The sequence below is a fragment of the Triticum aestivum genome, chromosome 6D (assembly GCF_018294505.1).
Source record: "Triticum aestivum cultivar Chinese Spring chromosome 6D, IWGSC CS RefSeq v2.1, whole genome shotgun sequence".
Lineage (NCBI taxonomy): Eukaryota > Viridiplantae > Streptophyta > Magnoliopsida > Poales > Poaceae > Triticum > Triticum aestivum.
Genome location: NC_057811.1, coordinates 155,739,877 through 155,754,520, shown reverse-complemented (window position 1 = coordinate 155,754,520; position 14,644 = coordinate 155,739,877). Strand labels below are relative to the sequence as shown.

The window sequence follows — 14,644 nt, the reverse complement described above, 5'->3', positions numbered from 1 at the left end:
GACTGAAGTTTTGTTGAATCGCTTGGCATCCACGCTTTATTCTATCGCTGACTGGTTGAAAAATTAGCAGCCCCTTTCTGTTATTTAGCTGTCGTTGTGGTGCTGTCTGATCAATTAACTCGCAAAAATAAGAAAAAGAACCCATGGTGTTTTAGAACTTGGAGTCATACATTTAGAGACAGTTCGGTCAGACATTTTGACTACTTTCATCGTAGCAGATAAAGCAGGAAAAATATACCATACAGATTTTGCGCAAATATACAAAACACCATACAGATTAGAAGTAGATAACAACTCAAGAATTAATTTTTGGCATTCCCGGTAGTTTTGCATCCAGTATTGTACTATAAATACTGGGAGATATTTACAGTCTCTTTCCCAATTTTTTGTTCTTTCCCGCCTAAATCTACAAAAATCAATTTAATACTATTGGCCTAGGCCGTTTGGCCTCATGAATTAAGAATGGTTCCAAAATTGAAGGAACAAAAAAAATGAACAACACTATCTTGTAGAAATGCTCGAGTCAGTCAGCAGCCTCCTGTATGATGCTCAGAGCCCGCTTCAGCCTCAGCCGCGACCGCGCTGCGAGCTTCCCGTTGCTCTTCTTCACCGGACTCAGCGACACGGCGAACTCCCCGAGCGTCCGCTCGTTAAGCTTCTCGTTGAACATGACGTCCTCGCAGTCTTCCACCTCCTCGCGCACCGGCACGACGCGCAGGTTCTTCTTGCCGCCGCGCTGCTCGGGGCTCTTGGCCGCGATCGCCGCGCTCGCCCGCACGGCGAGCGCGGCCATGTCGGCGCTCGAGAGCGGCCGCCCCAGCTCCGCGGCCGGGATCAGGAAGTATATTTGTCCCGGCCGGAGCAGCTCGTCGGAGGCTAGCGCAGGTGGGGGCTCGTTGAAGTAGAGCGCGTCGGAGTTGCACACGAAGAAGGAGGCGGCCTCGCCGGCAAGAACGTCAGAGACGGCGACTCGGGGGCTGGCCGGGAGCTCCTTCAGCGAGCCGTCGGCGGCGATGACCCTGACCGGCGCCGGATGGTGTGGCTGCTGCGAGAGGGTTTCTCGGTGGGTGGAAGAGCAGGAAATCTTGGCGCCCATGGAATCTTTGCAGGTGTGCTGTTCGTGGAAGTGTGAGATTTTTCTGTCGAGTTCGTTGGAGCTTTGGATGTTGGATGTCGGGATGGAAAGGAGGTGATGTGTATATATAGAGGTGGGTGGTGAGCATCAGAGAAGAGATTAAAAAACAAATCAGAAAGTGACAGAAATGAGACAGCACTTCTCACTTCAGTCCCTTGTTTCTTGTCCAATTGTGAACATACACATGCACTGCTTGAAAATTCATATACTACTATATTTGTGAAGAGGTTTTTTGACTTGCTGGAGAAGTAAAATCCTACTATTTAGTATATTAAAAAGGGAATTCGTGAAGACAAAAAAGAATAACAGTAGCACCTAGAGTGAAGTAGTCATCCCCTTCACCCGCCAAAAAAAAATTAATCGTCCCCTTAATAGTGTACTATACTAAGAAGATTTTACGTGACTTGGATATATTTTTACGTGTAGACCAATCACATTGTAGTGGGATAAAGCTCCAATTTCCTACTCATTTGTAAAACTCCATTCTCACGGGGATTAGAATACAAAAGTAGTAAGAAGCCACGATGAGGAAAGCTGCCGTGTGCACTGACGCAAAAGGCATGTGAACCGACTACTATGACTATTCCCACAGGAAAAAGGAGCTCATTCCTCTGGAACCCGACAGCGACCAGTGAGACACACCCGAGTCAACACTCTGGAACTTCCTGTGGGGCCAGCATGTCAGCCACCTAGCAGAGCACTGCGTGTCCCCATCATCTCCTCCTGGCTCCTGCGCATCGCGTGCTCGCACCAGGCATCAGCACGTGCGTATGCACCTGTCCATCGAGCGCCAACCGTGAGCCCCAAACGATCGCCACGGACCTTTCGGTGCCAAGCGTTTCCGGTGGCTTCACCCGTGCTTCGCACGCGATAGGAGAAGAGAATGTTCCGCGCGTGAAAGCGGCGGCCGGGGACGAGATGACAGTACTGTGGCCGGGCGCGTTCCCAATATGGCGGCGGCGGCAGCAAATCCATTACTTATTTTTAGAGTATGCCAATGGCATACCGTATTTTTATAGAAGGCAGAGTGATATGTACAAGAGCCCTAATGAGCTGTGAACAACTTGTAGGGGAAACCCACGCAATGCCTACGCCCTAGCTACTATGGCTACTCTCTCGCGAAAGGATCTAAGGCACCAACTCCGCCTAGTGCGGTCTTCCTCCAACCATCTATCTCATCTAGGATCTCTGTCTTAAGTTGCGCCGCCGATCTTTGCCTCGAAACATTGTTGAACATTCGTGCATTGCGCTGCTTCCGACGGGCCCAAGCAATTAAGATCGTGATGGAGTCAAATCCTCTTCTGAGTTTGCCATTGAAGTGCCTCCTTTGATCGAGCCACCATTGCAGGAAGGTGGCATCAGTAGATGGGATTTGGATGTTGAGTCTCCACTCGTTGAAGCATGAGTGCCACACCTCACTCGCATAGCCACAATGGGCAAGGATGTGATTGGGGTTGTCCTTGTCTTGCAAGCACGTGTAACAGGCCGGCGACGTATCTTGGAGACCGTGCCGAGCGCGACGGTCAGAGGTCCAGAGGCGGTCTTGGCTAGCGAGCCACATGAAGATTTTGCACTTGAGCGGCACCCAACTTCGCCAAATGCAGCCTGCGGTGGGGGTTTTGACTTGCCCCATGCAAAGCCACTTGTAGGGGGAGCTTGCATTGTATCTGTTGGGAATCGTAGCATAATTTTAAAATTTTCCTACGTTCACCAAGATGCATCTATGGAGTATACTAGCAACGAGGGGAAGGGAGTGCATCTACATACCCTTGTAGATCGCGAGCGGAAGCGTTCCAATGAACGTGGATGACGGAGTCGTACTCGCCGTGATCCAAATCACCGATGACCGAGTGCAGAACGGACGGCACCTCCGCGTTCAACACACGTACGGTGCAGCGACGTCTCCTCCTTCTTGATCCAGCAAGGGGGAAGGAGAGGTTGATGGAGATCCAGCAGCACGACGGCGTGGTGGTGGATGTAGCGGGTCTCCGGCAGGGCTTCGTCGAGCTTCTGCGAGAGAGAGAGAGAGAGGTGTTGCAGGGGAGGAGGGAGGCGCCCAAGGCTGTGTGTTGCTGCCCTCCCTCCCCCCCTTTATATAGGCCCCCTGGGGGGGGCGCCGGCCCAGGGAGATGGGATCTCCAAGGGGGGGCGGCGGCCAAAGGGGGGAAAGGGGTGCCTTGCCCCCCAAGGCAAGGGGGAAGCTCCCCCCCTTAGGGTTCCCAACCCTAGGCGCATGGGGGGAGGCCCAAGGGGGGCGCCCCAGCCCACTAAGGGCTGGTTCCCTTCCACTTTCAGCCCACGGGGCCCTCCGGGATAGGTGGCCCCACCCGGTGGACCCCCGGGACCCTTCCGGTGGTCCTGGTACAATACCGGTAACCCCCAAAACTTTCCCGGTGGCCGAAACTTGACTTCCTATATATAATTCTTCACCTCCGGACCATTCCGGAACCTCTCGTGACGTCCGGGATCTCATCTGGGACTCCGAACAACTTTCGGGTTTCCGCATACATATATCTCTACAACCCTAGCGTCACCGAACCTTAAGTGTGTAGACCCTACGGGTTCGGGAGACATGCAGACATGACCGAGACGCCTCTCCGGTCAATAACCAACAGCGGGATCTGGATACCCATGTTGGCTCCCACATGTTCCACGATGATCTCATCGGATGAACCACGGTGTCGAGGATTCAATCAATCCGTATGCAATTCCCTTTGTCAATCGGTATGTTACTTGCCCGAGATTCGATCGTCGGTATCCCAATACCTTGTTCAATCTCGTTACCGGCAAGTCTCTTTACTCGTACCACAATGCATGATCCCGTGACTAACGCCTTAGTCACATTGAGCTCATTATGATGATGCATTACCGAGTGGGCCCAGAGATACCTCTCCGTCACACAGAGTGACAAATCCCAGTCTCGATCCGTGCCAACCCAACAGACACTTTCGGAGATACCCGTAGTGCACCTTTATAGTCACCCAGTTACGTTGTGACGTTTGGCACACCCAAAGCACTCCTACGGTATCCGGGAGTTGCACGATCTCATGGTCTAAGGAAAAGATACTTGACATTGGAAAAGCTCTAGCAAACGAAACTACACGATCTTTTATGCTATGCTTAGGATTGGGTCTTGTCCATCACATCATTCTCCTAATGATGTGATCCCGTTATCAATGACATCCAATGTCCATAGTCAGGAAACCATGACTATCTGTTGATCAACGAGCTAGTCAACTAGAGGCTTACTAGGGACACGTTGTGGTCTATGTATTCACACATGTATTACGATTTCCGGACAATACAATTATAGCATGAACAATAGACAATTATCATGAACAAAGAAATATAATAATAACCATTTATTATTGCCTCTAGGGCATATTTCCAACAGTCTCCCACTTGCACTAGAGTCAATAATCTAGTTACATTGTGATGAATCGAACACCCATTGCGTCCTGGTGTTGATCATGTTTTGCCCTAGGGAGAGGTTTAGTCAACGGTCTGCTACATTCAGGTCCGTATGTACTTTACAAATATCTATGTCTCCATTTTGAACACTTTCACGAATGGAGTTGAAGCGACGCTTGATATGCCTGGTCTTCCTATGAAACCTGGGCTCCTTCGCAAGGGCAATAGCTCCAGTGCTGTCACAGAAGAGAGTCATCGGGCCTGACGCATTGGGAATCACCCCTAGGTCGGTAATGAACTCCTTCATCCAGACTGCTTCCTGTGCTGCCTCCGAGGCTGCCATGTACTCCGCTTCACATGTAGATCCCGCCATGACGCTTTGCTTGCAACTGCACCAGCTTACTGCTCCTCCATTCAATATATACACGTATCCGGTCTGTGACTTCGAGTCATTCAGATCTGTGTCGAAGCTAGCGTCGACGTAACCCTTTACGACGAGCTCTTCGTCACCTCCATAAACGAGAAACATATCCTTAGTCCTCTTCAGGTACTTCAGGATATTCTTGACCGCTGTCTAGTGTTCCATGCCGGGATTACTTTGGTACCTTCCTACCAAACTTACGGCAAGGTTTACATCAGGTCTGGTACACAGCATGGCATACATAATAGACCCTATGGCCGAGGCATAGGGGATGACACTCATCTTTTCTATATCTTCTGCCGTGGTCGGGCATTGAGCCTTGCTCAATTGCACACCTTGCAGTACAGGCAAGAACCCCTTCTTGGACTGATCCATACTGAACTTCTTCAATATTTTGTCAAGGTATGTACTCTATGAAAGACCAATGAGGCGTCTTGATCTATCTCTATAGATCTTGATGCCTAATATATAAGCAGCTTCTCCAAGGTCCTTCATTGAAAAACACTTATTCAAGTAGGCCTTTATACTTTCCAAGAATTCTATATCATTTCCCATCAATAGTATGTCATCCACATATAATATGAGAAATGCTACAGAGCTCCCACTCACTTTCTTGTAAACACATGCTTCTCCATAAGTCTGTGTAAACCCAAACGCTTTGGTCATCTCATCAAAGCGAATGTTCCAACTCCGAGATGCTTGCACCAGCCCATAGATTGAGCGCTGGAGCTTGCATACTTTGTTAGCATTCTTAGGATCGACAAAACCTTCCGGCTGCATCATATACAACTCTTCCTTAAGGAAGCCGTTAAGGAATGCCGTTTTGACGTCCATCTGCCATATCTCATAATCATAGTATGCGGCAATTGCTAACATGATTCGGACGGACTTCAGCTTCGCTACGGGTGAGAAAGTCTCATCGTAGTCAACCCCTTGAACTTGTCGATAACCCTTAGCGACAAGTCGAGCTTTGTAGATGGTCACATTACCATCTGCGTCCGTCTTCTTCTTAAAGATCCATTTGTTTTCTATGGCTCGCCGCTCAACGGGCAAGTCAGTCAAAGTCCATACTTTGTTTTCATACATGGATTCTATCTCGGATTTCATGGCTTCTAGCCATTTGTCGGAATCCGGGCCCGCTATCGCTTCTTCATAGTTCGAAGGTTCACCGTTGTCTAACAACATGATTTCCAGGACAGGGTTGCCGTACCACTCTGGTGTGGAACGTGTCCTTGTGGACCTACGAAGTTCAGTAACTTGATCCGAAGCTTCATGATCATCATCATTAACTTCCTCCCCAGTTGGTGTAGGCACCATAGGAACATTTTCCCGCGCTGCGCTACTTTCCGGTTCGGAAGGGGTGACTATCACCTCATCAAGTTCCACTTTCCTCCCACTCAATTCTTTCGAGAGAAACTCCTTCTCTAGAAAGGACCCGTTCTTGGCAACAAAGATCTTGCCCTCAGATCTGAGGTAGAAGGTATACCCAATAGTTTCCTTAGGGTATCCTATGAAGACGCATTTTTCCGACTTGGGTTCGAGCTTTTCAGGTTGAAGTTTCTTGACTTAAGCATCGCATCCCCAAACTTTTAGAAACGACAGCTTAGGTTTCTTCCCAAACCATAATTCATACGGTGTCGTCTCAACGGATTTCGACGGAGCCCTATTTAAAGTGAATGCGGCAGTCTCTAAAGCATAGCCCCAAAATGAGAGCGGTAAATCGGTAAGAGACATCATAGATCGCACCATATCCAATAGAGTGTGATTACGACGTTCGGACACACCGTTTCTCTGAGGTGTTCCAGGCGGCGTGAGTTGTGAAACTATTCCACATTTCCTTAAGTGTGTACCAAATTCGTGACTTAAATATTCTCCACCACGATCTGATCGTAAGAATTTTATTTTCCTGTCACGTTGATTCTCGACTTCACTCTGAAATTCCTTGAACTTTTCAAAGGTTTCAGACTTGTGTTTCATTAGGTAGACATACCCATATCTACTTAAATCATCAGTGAGAGTGAGAACATAACGATATCCTCCGCGAGCCTCAACACTCATTGGACCGCACACATCGGTATGTATGATTTCCAATAAGTTGGTTGCTCGCTCCATTGTTCCGGAGAACGGAGTCTTGGTCATCTTACCCATGAGGCATGGTTCGCACATGTCAAATGATTCGTAATCAAGAGACTCCAAAAGTCCATCTGCATGGAGCTTCTTCATGCGCTTGACACCAATGTGACCAAGGCGGCAGTGCCACAAGTATGTGGGACTATCGTTATCAACTTTACATCTTTTGGTATTCACACTATGAATATGTGTAACATCACATTCGAGATTCATCAAAAATAAACCATTGACCAGCGGGGCATGACCATAAAACATATCTCTCAAATAAACAGAACAACCATTATTCTCGGATTTAAATGAGTAGCCATCTCGAATTAAACGAGATCCAGATACAATGTTCATGCTCAGAGCTGGTACTAAATAACAATTATTGAGGTTCAAAACTAATCCCGTGGGTAGATGCAGAGGTAGCGTGCCGACGGCGATCACATCGACCTTGGAACCATTCCCGGCGCGCATCGTCACCTCGTCCTTCGCCAGTCTCCGTTTATTCCGTAGTTCCTGTTTTGAGTTACAAATATGAGCAACCGCACCGGTATCAAATACCCAGGAGCTACTACGAGTACTAGTAAGGTACACATCAATTATATGTATATCACATATACCTTTGGTGTTGCCGGCCTTCTTCTTGTCCGCTAAGTATTTGGGGCAGTTCCGCTTCCAGTGACCACTTCCCTTGCAATAAAAGCACCCAGTCTCGGGCTTGGGTCCATTCTTTGACTTCTTCCCAGTAACTGGTTTACCGGGCGCGGCAACTCCCTTGCCGTCCTTCTTGAAGTTCTTCTTACCCTTGCCCTTCTTGAACTTAGTGGTTTTATTCACCATCAACACTTGATGTTCTTTTCTGATCTCCCCTTCCGCTGATTTCAGCATTGAATATACCTCGGGAATGGTCTTTTCCATCCCCTGCATATTGTAGTTTATCACAAAGCTCTTGTAGCTTGGTGGAAGCGACTGGAGGATTCTGTCAATGACCGCGTCATCCGGGAGATTAACTCCCAGCTGAGACAAGCGGTTGTGCAACCCAGACATTCTGAGTATGTGCTCACTAACAGAACTGTTCTCCTCCATTTTACAGCTGAAGAACTTGTCGGAGACATCATATCTCTCGACCCGGGCATGAGCTTGGAAAACTAATTTCAGCTCCTCGAACATCTCATATGCTCCATGTTTCTCAAAACGCTTTTGGAGACCCGGTTCTAGGCTGTAAAGCATGCCGCACTGAACGAGGGAGTAATCATCAGCACGCTGCTGCCAAGCGTTCATAACGTCTTGGTTCTCTGGGATTGGTGCTTCACCTAGCGGTGCTTCTAAGACATAATCTTTCTTGGCTGCTATGAGGATGATCCTCAGGTTCCGGACCCAGTCCGTATAGTTGCTGCCATCATCTTTCAGCTTGGTTTTCTCTAGGAACGCGTTGAAATTGAGGACAACGTGGGCCATTTGATCTACAAGACATAGTATAAAGATTTAGACTAAGTTCATGATAAATAAGTTCATCTAATCAAATTTTTAATGAACTCCCACTCAGATAGACATCCCTCTAGTCATCTAAGTGAAACATGATCCGAGTTTAACTAGGCCGTGTCCGATCATCACGTGAGACGGACTAGTCAAGATCGGTGAACATCTCCATGTTGATCGTATCTTCTATACGACTCATGCTCGACCTTTCGGTCCTCCGTGTTCCGAGGCCATGTCTGTACATGCTAGGCTCGTCAAGTCAACCTAAGTGTATTGCGTGTGTTCCGAGGCCATGTCTGTACATGCTAGGCTCGTCAACACCCGTTGTATTCGAACGTTAGAATCTATCATACCCGATCATCACGTGGTGCTTCGAAACAACGAACCTTCGCAACGGTGCACAGTTAGGGTGAACACTTTCTTGAAATTATTATAAGGGATCATCTTACTTACTACCGTCGTTCTAAGCAAATAAGATGCAAAAACATGATAAACATCACATGCAATCAAACAGTGACATGATATGGCCAATATCATTATGCTCCTTTGATCTCCATCTTCGGGGCACCATGATCATCTTCGTCACCGGCATGACACCATGATCTCCATCATCATGATCTCCATCATTGTGTCTTCATGAAGTCGTCACGCCAACGATTACTTCTACTTCTATGGCTAACGCGTTTAGCAACAAAGTAAAGTAATTTACATGGCGTTATTCAATGACACGCAGGTCATGCAAAATAATAAAGACAACTCCTATGGCTCCTGCCAGTTGTCATACTCATCGACATGCAAGTCGTGATTCCTATTACAAGAATATGATCAATCTCATACATCACATATATCATTCATCACATCTTCTGGCCATATCACATCACATAGCACTTGCTGCAAAAACAAGTTAGACGTCCTCTAATTGTTGTTGCAAGTTTTTACGTGGTTTGTAGGTTTCTAGCAAGAACGTTTTCTTACCTACATATGACCACAACGTGATTTGCCAATTTCTATTTACCCTTCATAAGGACCCTTTTCATCGAATCCGTTCCGACTAAAGTAGGAGAGACAGACACCCGCTAGCCACCTTATGCAACTAGTGCATGTCAGTCGGTGGAACCTGTCTCACGTAAGCGTACGTGTAAGGTCGGTCCGGGCCGCTTCATCCTACAATGCCGCCGAAACAAGAAACGACTAGTAGCGGCAAGAAGAATTGGCAACATCAACGCCCACAACTTCTTTGTGTTCTACTCGTGCATAGTAACTACGCATAGGCCTGGCTCATGATGCCACTGTTGGGAATCGTAGCATAATTTTAAAATTTTCCTACGCTCACCAAGATGCATCTATGGAGTCTACTAGCAACGAGGGGAAAGGAGTGGATCTACATACCCTTGTAGATCGCGAGCGGAAGCGTTCCAATGAACGTGGATGACGGAGTCGTACTCGCCGTGATCCAAATCACCGATGACCGAGTGCCGAACGGACGGCACCTCCGCGTTCAACACACGTACGGTGCAGCGACGTCTCCTCCTTTCTTGATCCAGCAAGGGGGGAGGAGAGGTTGATGGAGATCCAACAGCACGACGGCGTGGTGGTGGATGTAGCGGCTCTCCGGCAAGGCTTCGCCGAGCTTCTGCGCGCGAGAGAGAGGTGTTGCAGGGGAGGAGGGAGGCGCCAAAGGCTGTAGTGTGCTGCCCTCCCTCCCCCCCCTTTATATAGGCCCCCAAGGGGGGGTGCGCAGCCCTTGGAGATGGGATCTCCAAGGGGGGGCGGCGGCCAAGGGGGAAGGGGTTGCCTTGCCCCCCAAGGCAAGGGGAAACTCCCCCCCCTAGGGTTCCGCCCCAGCCCATTAGGGGCTGGTTCCCCTCCACTTTCAGCCCACGGGGCCCTCCGGGACAGGTGGCCCCACCCGGTGGACCCCCGGGACCCTTCCGGTGGTCCCGGTACAATACCGATAACCCCCGAAACTTTCCCGGTGGCCAAAACTGGACTTCCTATATATAATTCTTCACCTCCGGACCATTCCGGAACCTCTCGTGACGTCCGGGATCTCATCCGGGACTCCGAACAACTTTCGGGTTTCCGCATACATATATCTCTACAACCCTAGCGTCACCGGACCTTAAGTGTGTAGACCCTACGGGTTCGGGAGACATGCAGACATGACCGAGACGCCTCTCCGGTCAATAACCAACAGCGGGATCTGGATACCCATGTTGGCTCCCACATGTTCCACGATGATATCATCGGATGAACCACGGTGTCGAGGATTCAATCAATCCGTATGCAATTCCCTTTGTCAATCGGTATGTTACTTGCCCGAGATTCGATCGTCGGTATCCCAATACCTTGTTCAATCTCGTTACCGGCAACTCTCTTTACTCGTACCGCAATGCATGATCCCGTGACTAACGCCTTAGTCACATTGAGCTCATTATGATGATGCATTACCGAGTGGGCCCAGAGATACCTCTCCGTTTACACGGAGTGACAAATCCCAGTCTCGATCCGTGCCAACCCAACAGACACTTTCGGAGATACCCGTAATGCACCTTTATAGTCACCCAGTTACGTTGTGACGTTTGGCACACCCAAAGCACTCCTACGGTATCCGGGAGTTGCACGATCTCATGGTCCAAGGAAAAGATACTTGACATTGGAAAAGCTCTAGCAAACGAAACTACACGATCTTTTATGCTATGCTTAGGATTGGGTCTTGTCCATCACATCATTCTCCTAATGATGTGATCCCGTTATCAATGACATCCTATGTCCATAGTCAGGAAACCATGACTATCTGTTGATCAACGAGCTAGTCAACTAGAGGCTTACTAGGGACAGGTTGTGGTCTATGTATTCACACATGTATTACGATTTCCGGACAATACAATTATAGCATGAATAAAAGACTATTATCATGAACACAGAAATATAATAATAACCATTTATTATTGCCTCTAGGGCATATTTCCAACATTTCGGTCCTCCGTGTTCCGAGGCCATGTCTGTACATGCTAGGCTCGTCAAGTCAACCTAAGTGTATTGCGTGTGTTCCGAGGCCATGTCTGTACATGCTAGGCTCGTCAACACCCGTTGTATTCGAACGTTAGAATCTATCACACCCGATCATCACGTGGTGCTTCGAAACAACGAACCTTCGCAACGGTGCACAGTTAGGGTGAACACTTTCTTGAAATTATTATAAGGGATCATCTTACTTACTACCGTCGTTCTAAGCAAATAAGATGCAAAAACATGATAAACATCACATGCAATCAAATAGTGACATGATATGGCCAATATCATCATGCTCCTTTGATCTCCATCTTCGGGGCACCATGATCATCTTCGTCACCGGCATGACACCATGATCTCCATCATCATGATCTCCATCATTGTGTCTTCATGAAGTCGTCACGCCAATGATTACTTCTACTTGTATGGCTAACGCGTTTAGCAACAAAGTAAAGTAAATTACATGGCGTTATTCAATGACACGCAGGTCATGCAAAATAATAAAGACAACTCCTATGGCTCCTGCCGGTTGTCATACTCATCGACATGCAAGTCGTGATTCCTATTACAAGAATATGATCAATCTCATACATCACATATATCATTCATCACATCTTCTAGCCATATCACATCACATAGCACTTGCTGCAAAAACAAGTTAGACGTCCTCTAATTGTTGTTGCAAGTTTTTACGTGGTTTGTAGGTTTCTAGCAAGAACGTTTTCTTACCTACGTATGACCACAACGTGATTTGCCAATTTCTATTTACCCTTCATAAGGACCCTTTTCATCGAATCCGTTCCGACTAAAGTAGGAGAGACAGACACCCGCTAGCCACCTTATGCAACTAGTGCATGTCAGTCGGTGGAACCTGTCTCACGTAAGCGTACGTGTAAGGTCGGTCCGGGCCGCTTCATCCTACAATGCCGCCGAAACAAGAAACGACTAGTAGCGGCAAGAAGAATTGGCAAACTCAACGCCCACAACTGCTTTGTGTTTTACTCGTGCATAGTAACTACGCATAGGCCTGGCTCATGATGCCACTGTTGGGAATCGTAGCATAATTTTAAAATTTTCCTACGTTCACCAAGATGCATCTATGGAGTATACTAGCAACGAGGGGAAGGGAGTGCATCTACATACCCTTGTAGATCGCGAGCGGAAGCGTTCCAATGAACGTGGATGACGGAGTCGTACTCGCCGTGATCCAAATCACCGATGACCGAGTGCCGAACGGACGTCACCTCCGCGTTCAACACACGTAAGGTGCAGCGACGTCTCCTCCTTCTTGATCCAGCAAGAGGGAAGGAGAGGTTGATGGAGATCCAGCAGCACGACGGCGTGGTGGTGGATGTAGCGGGTCTCCGGCAGGGCTTCGTCGAGCTTCTGCGAGAGAGAGAGAGGTGTTGCAGGGGAGGAGGGAGGCTCCCAAGGCTGTGTGTTGCTGCCCTCCCCCCCTTTATATAGGCCCCCTGGGGGGGCGCCGGCCCAGGGAGATGGGATCTCCAAGGGGGGCGGCGGCCAAAGGGGGAAAGGGGTGCCTTGCCCCCCAAGGCAAGGGGGAAGCTCCCCCCTTAGGGTTCCCAACCCTAGGCGCATGGGGGGAGGCCCAAGGGGGGCGCCCCAGCCCACTAAGGGCTGGTTCCCTTCCACTTTCAGCCCACGGGGCCCTCCGGGATAGGTGGCCCCACCCGGTGGACCCCCGGGACCCTTCCGGTGGTCCCGGTACAATACCGGTAACCCCCGAAACTTTCCCGGTGGCCGAAACTTGACTTCCTATATATAATTCTTCACCTCCGGACCACTCCGGAACCTCTCGTGACGTCCGGGATCTCATCCGGGACTCCGAACAACTTTCGGGTTTCCGCATACATATATCTCTACAACCCTAGCGTCACCGAACCTTAAGTGTGTAGACCCTACGGGTTCGGGAGACATGCAGACATGACCGAGACGCCTCTCCGGTCAATAACCAACAGAGGGATCTGGATACCCATGTTGGCTCCCACATGTTCCACGATGATCTCATCGGATGAACCATGGTGTTGAGGATTCAATCAATCCGTATGCAATTCCCTTTGTCAATCGGTATGTTACTTGCCCGAGATTCGATCGTCGGTATCCCAATACCTTGTTCAATCTCGTTACCGGCAAGTCTCTTTACTCGTACCGCAATGCATGATCCCGTGACTAACGCCTTAGTCACATTGAGCTCATTATGATGATGCATTACCGAGTGGGCCCAGAGATACCTCTCCGTCACACAGAGTGACAAATCCCAGTCTCGATCCGTGCCAACCCAACAGACACTTTCGGAGATACCCGTAGTGCACCTTTATAGTCACCCAGTTACGCTGTGACGTTTGGCACACCCAAAGCACTCCTACGGTATCCGGGAGTTGCACGATCTCATGGTCTAAGGAAAAGATACTTGACATTGGAAAAGCTCTAGCAAACGAAACTACACGATCTTTTATGCTATGCTTAGGATTGGGTCTTGTCCATCACATCATTCTCCTAATGATGTGATCCCGTTATCAATGACATCCAATGTCCATAGTCAGGAAACCATGACTATCTGTTGATCAACGAGCTAGTCAACTAGAGGCTTACTAGGGACACGTTGTGGTCTATGTATTCACACATGTATTACGATTTCCGGACAATATAATTATAGCATGAACAATAGACAATTATCATGAACAAAGAAATATAATAATAACCATTTATTATTGCCTCTAGGGCATATTTCCAACAGTATCTACCAGACGCGTGACAAGGTCAAATGAATTGGTCAGGCTCCTCCAGGTTCCTCTCCACTGTGTTGATGGCTTGGCATAGAGAGTAGACTTGCATGTGGCCCAAGAAAGAGAGCTCCCCTTGCACATCGTGCGTCCAGGCATTGTTATTAAGCGCATATCTTACTGTTCGCCTGTTTTTGTTCCCCGTGAAGTAACGGGGCGATGTCAGCAACCGCAGTGCCGTGAATCCACCGATCTTTCCAAATGAGGACTTTTGATCCCTCCCCCACCTTGATTTTGACGAAGCTATTGAATACCTCACGCGCT

At 48.6% G+C, this 14,644-nt stretch overlaps 1 protein-coding gene across 1 annotated transcript; it reads right to left on the bottom strand.

The window, feature by feature from the left end:
• Positions 1 to 277: 277 nt before the first annotated feature.
• LOC123144257 (uncharacterized) lies at positions 278 to 1,169 on the bottom strand. Its single transcript, XM_044563342.1, has one exon. The coding sequence runs from the start codon at positions 1,094 to 1,096 to the stop codon at positions 524 to 526; it is 573 nt and encodes a 190-aa protein (XP_044419277.1). The 5' UTR covers positions 1,097 to 1,169; the 3' UTR covers positions 278 to 523.
• Between the last annotated feature and the right edge of the window lie 13,475 nt (positions 1,170 to 14,644).

Coding starts and splice junctions, on each gene's coding strand:
- LOC123144257 (XM_044563342.1), bottom strand. CDS start 1,096: ATGGGCGCCAAGATTTCCTGCTCTTCCACCCACCGAGAAACCCTCTCG.